We start from the raw sequence: 11,940 nt of genomic DNA, 5'->3' as shown, positions 1-11,940 counted from the left end.
TGCTTTTGCCTTTATTTGATGTATTTAACCTCTCTAACTTTCTTTTGTGTTTTCCTTTCCCTACTCTTTTTTTTTCCCGCAGTAATTGACTGGATATCGACTAATAATCTACAATATTTAATACATTAATAATATTTGAGAGATTAGTCGTCTATATTACCAAACACTGGCCAAATATCAATTCAATTGTAATAAGTATTGACAAAGTATTAAAAGACTGTATAAAATACTATAAACCGATATCCCATAACAATTAATATTTTTTCTTTTAACACTCTTTAATAAATATAAATAAAGTAACGGAAATGTATCAAGTCTTGTAAATTGATACTAGACAGTCATCAAAATTTTCCCTTCGCATTAAGCCTGGGCACGGTATGGTTCGATAATAAACATAGAACCGATACCAAACTAATTTATATAGAACAAGTTCGATTTTTCGCACCTGTACCGAAATCAGCAAAAAAGAATCAAACCGAAAGGTTTTTTTCCGGTTCAATCCAAGTTCGATTTCGATCCTCCGGAGAAAATGCCCACCCCTACTTGGCACTCTTCAACATCTGTTTGACATTTGTTGTGACACTACTTTTTGCACCCTTTGAAATGGGGTCACAGGGTCACAAGACATTGCTTCTTTCATAGCCTTTACTTTTCTCTATGCTTCCAAAACATGTTTAAGCTTTTTAGAAGAAAGGTGCATGGGAAAGTAAAAGGCCACGAGCCTTGTTTGATGATCAAATCATACCACCAACTTGTGACCCATGCTCTCCTCCTCCATTGCATTGCTAGTGCCCACAAAGCAAGTGAACAACTACCAAACCACTTCTCTTCAATTGAATTGAACCCCACAAGAATTTTGGGGGTCTTCTTAAGTCATTCCTAGTGATTTTACACCCTCTCATCTTGATGGGATTTATAAATAATTGCTTAGTGATTCAGGTTGCATATCATTTCATACAAATCACTTGGTTTAACTACCATTAGGCATAATAACGAACATTGCTTCGTGGTTCCTTTGACTTGTTCACCTGCAAATCATAATTTGACACATCTATAAAGATATCTCATGACAAATATAATGCGAAAATTTATACTGTGTTAAACGATAAGTGACAGATAAAGAGATTGATTCCTTTGAGAAATTCCAAGAGATAATAGGTAAGTGATAGAAATGAAAAGAAAATATCAATCAAATTTAGATAAACATTTGCAAAACGTAGTCAATTTAGCTAAAAACAGTATGTAATCAATTTAGCTAAAAACAATATGCTACCCTTTTTACTCATTGAATAGCGCATGAATAAGAAAATTTAAATATCATTTATAAGTTAAAGATTGCTTCTTAATCTTCCAAAATATGTGAGAGAAATTACTAAACTTACATTTTAAATTCTAATTTTCTATCCTTTCTCTCTCTTTCCAACTCTCTATAGCCAAACACAAGATGTAGTGGCGGCTGGTGAGTTGTTAGAATATGAGCAATGCATTGTTTAACTGAATTTGCTTATACTAATAAGCCCAAGGGGGTTGTGAAAAGCAGATCGAAAGCCTAGAAAATAAGGGATGGGATCCGCAGAGTTCATCATAAAAAAGAGGAATGGGATTAAGCAAAGTGTGGATGTCATGATGAAGTGAGGGAGAAATGTACTTGAGAGCTTGGAAAAAATATGACCCCTCTAACAACAACTTGCCTTAGGAATTAGGATTGGACTTTACTTTTATTTGGGGCCTTCCATGCATGTCTAAGCCGAAAAAAATCTCACTCTATGTCATGATGAAAAGAGTATAAAATCTTACATGATACATCATTAATCCCAAGGCCTTGAACAATTATATAAAAACTCTGAAAAGTGTAACTTTCTATGAGCTCTCCACATCTTTTCGGGATTCAATTTAACATCATAAATATTGTGCCAAAATGATGAAGTGGTGGAGAGTCTCCTTAGCATTTCTCACCTCTCTATTGATTTGATATTAGTTGATTTTGAGTTGGATATTCGAGTCTTAACATAGGTTCGTAGAGAAAAACTAAACCACTTATAGTTTAAGTCGCCCACCATAACTAGTCCACACACATTTTTTTTTTTTTTACAAATAGATAGTGTTAATAGGTTAAATTGTTAGTTGTTAGGAGGGAAAATAATTGATGGAGTTCAAAGCACCAAAATGCATAGACATTATCCACACCGTATTTGACTTAACTAATCACACATGAGAGATCACAAATCAAATGTAAATTATATATATATATATATAGTGATTTCTAAAAAAATTGTTAGCAGATTAAGGCCTTTGATGAGCCATCTTGTGAGTCCCAATTAGGCTAGCTTTGTGCCTGGGAGATTAGTCAGTCGGGTCAATCAGTAGTGGTGGAATTGTCCACACCACAAGTATATATATATATTACAAACAATAGTGTTAATAGGTTAAATTGTTAGTTGTTAGAAGGAAAAATAATTGATGGAGTTCAAATCTGCACTAGAATGCATAGACATTATCCACACCGTATTTGACTTAATTGATCACACATGAAAGATCACAAACCGAATGTAAATTTTATAATCAGGATGCAAGGCAAGAGTAGTAAGAAAATGTAGCACCACTTAACGTACATAGAAGCCGATCAATTGGCTTTTGGTGAATTAATATTTGTCTCCACTTGATTGAAGTAAGTTTCGAAGTTTGACTTGAATTTAATACAAAGTTACGGTCACTTAGTACTAAGATGTCACATCCCGGCCCAGGTCCATCTTATCTCGGGCCCGCTCCACCACCATAGCACGATATTGTCCGCTTTGGGCATACCATTCCCTTACGGTTTTGTTTTTTGGAACTCACGAGCAACTTCCCAGTGGGTCACCCATCATGGGAGTGCTCTGGCCTCCTTCTTACTTAACTTCGGAGTTCCTACGTAATCCGAAGCCAGTAAGTTCCCAAAAAGCCTCGTGCTAGGTAGGGATGAGAATATACATTTAAGGATCACTCCTCTGGGCAATGTGCGATGTTACAATACACCTCTCTTAGGGGCCCGACGTCCTCGTCGGCACACATCCAGTCAGGGATTGGCTTTGATACCATTTGTCACATCCCAACCTGGGTCCACCTTATCCCGAGCCCGCTCCACCACCGTAGCACGATATTGTCCGCTTTAGGCTTACCATTCCCTCACGGTTTTGTTTTTGGGAACTCACGAGCAACTTCCCAGTGGATCACCCATCATGGGAGTGCTCTGGCCTCCATCTCGCTTAACTTCAGAGTTCCTATGAAACCCGAAGCCAATGAGCTCTCAAAAGACTTCGTGCTAAGTAGGGATGAGAATATACATTTAAGGATCACTCCCCTGGGCGATGTGGGATGTTACATAAGATATAGTGGTATTTCTTTTCATTTGCAAGTGAGAGGTCTTAAGTTCGATTTTTGCCTAAGGAGAATTTGAACCATGTTATTGCTAGCTCATTATGAGATTTAGCCTAACCCGTCATCCTTAGTGTAGATAATATTGTTTGTTCAATTAAAAAAAAAAACACCAAGTTGCAAATAGTCCATTTGTGACACTATAAATTAATTTTTAAAATCTTTGTAAATATCTTATTGTTGGTACAACAGAAACTACTTAAGCTAATTTGGTATTGTTGTGTTATTTTATAAAATTGTTTTTGCTGTGCTCTGAGAATAAATAGCTGTAAAATAAAGTTATTGGTGTTTGGTAAACTTTTTTTTTGTAAAAATGCTTTTAATAATAATAAAAAAGGAGTGTTTGAATGTGGTAAACTTTTATATTAATTGTTTTAAATATGTTAAATGACTAAAAAAAGATATAGTGACGCACCCTGACCTGGAAAGTCCACTAGGACTCCGAATCGAGCTGTGCTGGCCAACACCCGGAAGGTGACGAAGCCATAAAGTGTGATGATGTGGATAATGTGAATAAATTTAATCCTAAAAGTGCCTAAGTACATGAGTGCGCGGTGAGCTGGTATGGATCCATTTCACACGCAATGTTAGAGCATAAGTAAAATACAATAAGGTAAGATAAAGATTATACCATCATAGGAAGCCACCAGTACTGGGATATGCCACGAATCCTCGTCAATATAGAAACTCTGCTACTAGAACCTGGAAGGGCGCAAAACAGAAAATGTGAGTGGGCAAAAACAAAGCTTTTCAAAAACCATTTCTCTTTTCAAAAATAATAACCCATCACCGTAAAACCCGTATAATTTTCCCATCTACACCACCCATTCCTTCTCCCTTTAAATCTGGGTCACACACGTGGGCTTCCTGATTTAGCTCCAGAAATCTGGAGTTTTCTAGAAAATATTAATTTACAATTTTGCCCTTAACTTTAAAAGTTAATATCTCCTTCGTTATAACTCCAAATTGCGCTCTGTTTGCGCCCACGCGTTCGTAGCGATGAGTACTACTAGAATACGCCAAGAAAATAAACCTTACGTAACACGACACGATAGTCAACAAAAGTCAACACTTTACCTCAAAGGGCATTTTTGTAAACTCACTTATTAACATTATAAAAATCATAATTTTTAAGGACGGGCTGTTACAATCTACCCTCCTTAAAAACATTTCGTGCCCGAAATTTTAAAATAACTTGCTAAAAGTAAAATACTCGAAACTAGGTGAGAAAATATGTATGTAAATACATACATAAGGAAGAAATTGAGTTAGAGCGGCTGCATGAAACCATTTTGTTGCGATCGGATTGCAATTATTCCTCTTTCATGCCTTCAAGCTCATACTTTCTTCCTTCCTCGATAATATAGTTGTGTACCTGTATAAAATAATGTAGTGAGAAAATATTTGTATGAAAAATCAAAACCCAAAATGAAAATGGACCTCGCCAAACATTTGTCGTGTCACGAACTTCAAAAATGAGTCCAAACCATAGCTAACTAATAAGTGTTACTGTAGATGATCAGTATTACCCACTTGCTTAATGAACCCAACAATTAAGCCGTTGATATTACAGTTTACAGCCTGTAATACTGATAACTCATTATTGTCTCGATAAGCTAGTGAGAAGTTCCTGAAGATGCCAAAATATTGTTTTGCTCTTCATGTGCGAATATGCTTAAATCATCCGATTCATGCCTCGATTACGATATCGTACTATTCTAGAGCACACCAAACCAGCTGCTAGAAGTGTTTCGACGTTCACGTTACCACAACAATAAGATCCTTCACCAATACCATACTAAAATACTGCTCAATCCTCAAAGCCGTTTGGAATTCTTTTTGATAAATCTGGTAATCTCGCAAGAAGATTATACTTCAATGGTTCCTGCTAGCACCGATATGAAACTAGCGCACACATTTGCCGAGTCGACCTATCGTGAATTCCTCACTGATTGAGCGAGAAACCCTATCAATAAGGCTAATAGAACTCTCAAGAATTTGAAAATCAAACAAGTTCATGAAATGTAGAGTACAAGATATCTAGATTGAATATACAATTTCGAGGTCTGAACTCATGTAAATGTCTAACAGCATCATGCACTAGCAACGAAAAGGTTGGAAGATGGCTCAACTTGAACAATAGTTTAAAGAGGCTTGACAGACGGAAACTTAGATTTTTCCCTTGACTCAAAATTCACAACAGTTTGTTACAACGATAGCTCCAAGAATAATAAATTACCAATGGCAACGATTTGCTCGATAGAATGTTGGTTAGGTGATTTAAGGACTGATAGTCTAAACTAAAAGTTTCGACGCCTAAGGGGTCCTCCTGGACAGTCTGTTAGCATTGGAAATGACATGGAAACAAAATGACTCAAAATCAACTAAAATATCTTTAATACCAGGAGATGAAACTGAGTGTACGGACAGAGCTGATGCAGACTAATTATCAAAGAGTCGAACAATTCCAAAAATGATGAATTATGATGAAGGACTAAACAATTCCGATGTTGTCTCAGGCCAAAAGTAGAAAGGTAGAATTTAAGAATGAGCTAACAAGGTTTCTTCAGGATCGAAAAGCAACATCACAAAAGTATTAGAGCTATCAGGGACCAAAAGAAATTTTCCCAAGATATTCTTCCATCGAGTGCTACCACTTCAGCACCACATCGTCACATGAAACATTTCTAGAGTTTTAACAAAAGTAGACTTCGCAAGAATTCTAATATGTGAAATTCTAATAGATACTGCCAAGGAATCAAAACTAGCTTGGATTTCCAATCTCAAAAGGATCAATACTGATGGTTGGAGAATAGTGATGGAATTGGTTGGTAAAGTCTCCGATAATACACGGTTATCGATACATTAACCTAGGCCATCAACTTGCCTCAACTCTATATCTTTCCTTAGCAAGGAATTTCTTCGCTCTATTCTAAGGACATTCGCCAAAATGATCTTCTAAAATGTCGACAAGTCGACAAAACTACCCAAAACTTAGGGAAAACTAACACATTTTTCGTATTCAACGAGGTGGCAAGATTCGACATTTAGGTTCAAAAACCAAGAATGCTTACATCATGCGTGTGATGAATGCAATACTGCCCAACTTATGCTCTGATACCAAACTGACACACCCCGACCCGGAAAGTCCACTAGGACTCCAAATCGAGCCGTGTTGGCTGACACCCAGAAGGTGACGAAGCCATAAAGTGTGATAATGTGGAAAATGTGAATAAATTTAATCCTAAAAGTGCCTAAGTACACGAGTGTGCGATGAGCGGGCATGAACCCATTTCACACGCGATGTTAGAGCATAAGTAAAGTATAGTAAGGTAAGATAAGGATTATACCATCATAGGAAGCCACCGGTATTGGGATATGCCGCAAATCCTCGTCAATACAGAAACGTTGCTACTAGAACCCGGAGGGGCGCAAAACAGAAAATGTGAGTGGGTAAAAACAAAACTTTTCAAAAACCATTTCTCTTTTAAAAAATAATAACCCCTCACCGTAAAACCCGTATAATTTTCCCATTTACACTGCCCATTCCTTCTCTCTTTAAATCTAGGGCAAACACGTGGCCATCTTGATTTGGCTCCAGAAATTTGGAGTTTTCTAGACAATATTAATTTACAATTTTGCCATCAACTTTAAACGTTAATATTTCTTTCGTTATAACTCCAAATTGTGCTCTGTTTGCGCCCACGCGTTCATAGCGACGAGTACTATGATAATATGCCAAGAAAATAAACCTTACTTTACACGACACGACAATCAACAAAACTCAAAACTTTGCCTCAAAGGGCATTTTTGTAAACTCACTTATTAAAATTATAAAAATCAAAATTTTTAGGGACGAGTTGTTACATATAGTACTTAATGTAATATAATAATTCTCAAAGACAATAATGTAGGTGCAAAAATTGTAATTTTATAAAACATGTAAGGGTATACTTGCCATTTGAAATTTCATTAAATGAGAATTGATTATTATGCTTTAGACTTCTGCTTTTCTACTTTTATACTTTTATTGTAGTTTAAAAAAAAACACATTTTATTTTTTATTTTACCAAACTCATTTAAGTTCTAACTTTTTTAATAAGTTATTTTTTTTTTAAAAGCATCACAATCTCAAACCAACCCTTAAACTATCTCAAAAGGATATGTCAAATTATAACAGTCCAATTCAAATTGATAGCTGATGTGACAATCTGAAATCTTATATCAAATTTTGTACTTCTCCTACCGAATTGTCAAATGTTATTTACTTATTAAAATAGAGTTTAAAATGCTTGTAATTATTTAAAAAATGTTGAAACAAAATTTTTATTCGTTGAAATATTAGTGAAATAAGGGATCCACCATTAAAATTAATTAAAAATAAAGTTGACATTGATGTCAAATTACTCCTAATCACAAAGCTTTTACATCTAGTTGGTAAATAACACTTCGTTTAGAAAGATTTTTGAGGTCAAATATGCACAATGATATTACACCTAGAATTTTGACATTTCGTTCTGAGGTACTAAACTCTTATGAAAAAGTACATTGTCTGTATCTCCTCACTTAACCTACTAAACTCTGCATCTCTTGTTTAAATTGCAAGCCACAAACACTAAAATTAGAAATGCAGTCAAAGCCATTGCAACTCCCTTAAATGATATAGAGAGTTATGGTCGTTAAATTATTGTTCATTGGACCTTTGACCACGCATTTAATCCTTCATTATTCCTTCATTATTCCAGCGCATGTCATACAATAAAACATAGTATAAACTTCCCAATGTATACTCCTCAATAAGCAAGGAATTGGATTTCATAATACCATGCTAACATGGATTTTCATAATATTGTATTATCCTGCGATATTCTTAACCACTCTAATCTATGAACAAGTTCAAACTGGAGTACAAAGGAGCGAGCACAGTGTTTGTCAAATCGACTAACCCACATATACTATTAATACTGTGCTCACTTAACTAATTCATAGTCTTCTGTTCATTTAATCCATAAGTTAAGATTTAAAAAAAAAAAGTTCAATAAACATGGCGGGCAAGCAAGCTAGCCCAAGTCTAAAGTTGCGAAAAATAATGGAGAAATTGAAAGGCACTATCTATGTTTGTTGACCTTGCTTATCTTCTGCATCATGGAGAATTTGAGACATGTAGGGTGAAGTGAACATGGATGGAGAAGTTGAATTTCAAAAAGTGTGAGGTGAGAGATGGATGATGTCACAGACCCATAAACACAATGATTCCTCCTATATCTCTATCATTCTCAAACACACTGTAAACAACATTCATACCCTAATATTGTCCTTTCATAAAATATTGAAACATAGGTGAAACCGTGAAAGTTGAACGAAATAGTGAGAAGGATTTGAACTCAGGTGCATATGAGGAACACATCCGCTTTAGATAACTTTGACATATGAAGTTTAATTTACATCAAAATGTTTGAGGTATAGAAACAGTTTGAATTATTATGATGGTCTATGAGCTTAAAAGACGAGTTTGACTTTGAAGTAGTAAAGATGGATACGTTAGGCCATATTGGTAAAAATAAAAGCAATTAGGACTCAAAAAACTAGTACTTGAATGGTCCAATCTAACTAAAAGTTGAGTTTCACATGTCCTTGTATTGGTATCAGAACAGGAACATCCGAAAATCTCCTCTTCAGAGGAACTGCCTTTTTTTTCGGTTATAAACTGGAGGAGTCAAACTCATGACCTATCTTAATCCTTGTTCATTAACCTACCCTCCCTCACCACTTGGCTACCCCCATGGGATTAAAAAATTGGGTCTTTCCTTGGCATCCCTTACCACTTTCCTTTTAGTACAGAAGTATACAAGCTTTGACATTCATTCCCTAGTGTCAAACAGAGTTTTCTGTTGCTCTGCAATATGTTATCACCTGAGGAATTAACAGCAGCATTACATACAACTACAACTACAACTGCAATCAAGTCGATTTTTCCATATAAGTGAAAATGAGGCAAACAACAGGCTCAAATGGTCCTAAATAGGGACCTACAATTAACCCCTAATCATCGGCTTTCTATCAGCATCATAGGTATTATAAAAAGAACCTCTATAGTGAAATTTAATATTCACTCTTGGATAGATGAACTCAATGAAACTACATGTACTTTGATTAGAGATCATACTGTTAAACAATAAGTTTGTAGACTGCAATGCAACAAAGAGTTAATACCTCGCTCACCATCTGGGAAACAAATTTATTTAAATCACGATCACTAATATACAAACAAGGATGACCAAAGTAAAAACATATGCAACCGTAAGAGTCAAAACACACAGCAGAAACTAATAACCTTAGGTCAAGATATCGGTAACCTAGAGCCTAAAAGAGCACTAAGCATAACTTTCAGCAGCAAATATCATTACTTGTTCGATGGTCACTCCTTTATATTGCATTCAAATTTTAAAGAATTTCAGAAATGCTAGTCACTCCACCCATCGAATTCAAAGTTCAAAGAATTTCATAAACGAAGCAGTTACGACATTGATCGAAGACCACATTAATGTGAAAGTTTCATCCTTACAAAGAACGAAAGAAAGAAACAGAAGTGCACAAAAGAAAATACCTCAGTAACGATCAGGAGATATTGATTTCCACTCCATGCACTCTTCCTTCAAGTTCATTTGTAAAAGGAACAACATATAATTCAGCAAACTTTTGTTCAGAGTACTTGCAGATTGTGGTCAAATTAGGTGTTTTCCCAAGTAGTTTTTTCTTTTCGAGGATCTCCATAACTTGTAGTCGTGGTTTCAGCCTGTGCTCGACGCTATAAATAAGCAATTCTGGGTGATTAACTATAAATGAGATATCATACTTGCCAGTGCTGAGAAGCACCTCTGTAACCTCCTCAATCTTCTTCTCAGATACTCCAAACACCTGGGGTACCCTCCTAAACACTGCCGAGATATCATCTTCTGAAAGGCCCAAACTCTTGAAAAGCTTCACCTTCCGTTCCCATGTCTCCACAGTGAGCGAAGTCATGATCCGAATTGCTGATAGGAACCTCTTGGACTTCATATCGAAACCCATTTCGTCAACCCTTTTAATAACATCCACAATGCTCTCCGGCTTATGCACAAAAAATCTCGGAAAATGAAATATGTATTTGATAATTTGTGACGATTTTATACCATAACTCTGTAAGACCTCAACATTGGACATCAATGTCTTCTCCAAGTCATATTTAAGAACTCCCCCAGACAACTTTAAAACCTTGAGCACACTAGCATTCGATCCGAGAATGTTCTTCAGCACCAACAGAGCAGGGCCAAGCTGATTATCGGCACTTCGCAACAGAATCCAGGGGTCAGAGGACACAATATCAACAATGTCGGAATCCGAAAAGCCCGAGTCCTGGAAAACCTTGAATTTGGGTTTGAGGACAATGTCAGGATTGGCAATAAGAATCCTGGGGACCCTTTTAACCACATCTTCCAGATGGGTTTTCGAGAAGCCGCTTTCCCTGAGAAACGAAATCACCGAACTGGATTCAGCAGGGCTTTTCAGATAAGCGACTGTTGATGCGGCTTTCAGAGCGGCTTCTGGGGAAAACTGGTGCTGGCTGATTAAGTATTCAGCTACTGCAATTTTGGGTTTTGATATCCGCTTTTTGGGTCGGGACGAAGAGTAGAAAAAGAGTGAGATTGAGTTGCAGAGAGGGGATTTGTGAAGCCCGTCAGAGGTTAGTGAGAGTGAGATTAGCTTTTTGTTAATCAGGGTTATCATATTTTGGGGGGTTTATAGTGAGGTTTTAGCAGTGATTTGCATATGAACGACAGAAAAATTGGATGTGAAATATAAACTTGCCTGAGGTGCCTAGCAGTATGCTTTGTCGCCAACTCCGCTTGTGTTAGGGTTCTTCAAACCCTGCCCCTTTTTTTGTTTCTTCCTGTCTATATTTGGCCAAAACCTTTTTCTTCTTCATTTTCCTTTTTCTGTTTTCGAACTTCTTTTTAAATTCAATATTTTTGGCAAAAAATAAAAATATATATTTTTACTCTATAGGTTCCTCCTCAATGTCTGGCCACATAGGAGCAATTCCACCTGTGTTGCCATAATCCGGCCAAAGCAATGACGTCTCAACGACGATTATTTTTTTACTCTATAGGCTTACTGATTGAAATGCTCATAAATCTGTCATTCAATTTCAATTTATCTTCTGAAATTGATTTTGTCTCATTTTCTTTGGTCTCACTTCTAGGTAATCATTTTTCACTTTGTTATTCACGTTCTCTCAACCATGATTGTGATGTTTATGATGCTAGCAAGTATTTGGATGAAGTGATTAATCAAGGACGCAATATGAAGTCCATCAATGAAGTTCACGATCGTAAAAATTTGGAGATGACATTCAAATTTGGACACACAAGATGACAAATCATCACCAACGTATGGATAAAGGTAGCACAAACTTTTGCTGAGTTTCAATTCCATAACACAATTTGGTGGGATTTTATACATACTTTCATCAAGAGGTTGAGTGAA

The 11,940-nt window shown here is 36.2% G+C and overlaps 1 protein-coding gene across 2 annotated transcripts; it reads right to left on the bottom strand.

Moving 5' to 3' along the window:
* Positions 1–4,469: 4,469 nt before the first annotated feature.
* On the bottom strand, positions 4,470–11,369 carry LOC103453313 (transcription termination factor MTERF8, chloroplastic-like). 2 transcript variants are annotated; one of them, XM_008392851.4, is made up of 2 exons: positions 10,022–11,369; positions 4,470–4,789 (listed from the first exon to the last, which is right to left on the bottom strand). In XM_008392851.4, the coding sequence occupies exon 1, from the start codon at positions 11,179–11,181 to the stop codon at positions 10,033–10,035; it is 1,149 nt and encodes a 382-aa protein (XP_008391073.1). In that variant the 5' UTR covers positions 11,182–11,369; the 3' UTR covers positions 4,470–4,789; positions 10,022–10,032. The 2 variants fall into 2 exon arrangements, with proteins under 2 accessions (XP_008391073.1, XP_008391074.1); XM_008392852.4 differs by lacking the exon at positions 4,470–4,789 and adding an exon at positions 8,810–9,327.
* Positions 11,370–11,940: the final 571 nt, after the last annotated feature.

This window comes from Malus domestica, chromosome 08, assembly GCF_042453785.1.
Source record: "Malus domestica chromosome 08, GDT2T_hap1".
Classification (NCBI taxonomy): Eukaryota; Viridiplantae; Streptophyta; class Magnoliopsida; order Rosales; family Rosaceae; genus Malus; species Malus domestica.
Note: the sequence above shows the minus strand (reverse complement) of the source record. Positions and strands in the feature narration are given on the sequence as shown.

Coding starts and splice junctions, on each gene's coding strand:
- LOC103453313 (XM_008392851.4), bottom strand. CDS start 11,181: ATGATAACCCTGATTAACAAAAAGCTAATCTCACTCTCACTAACCTCT.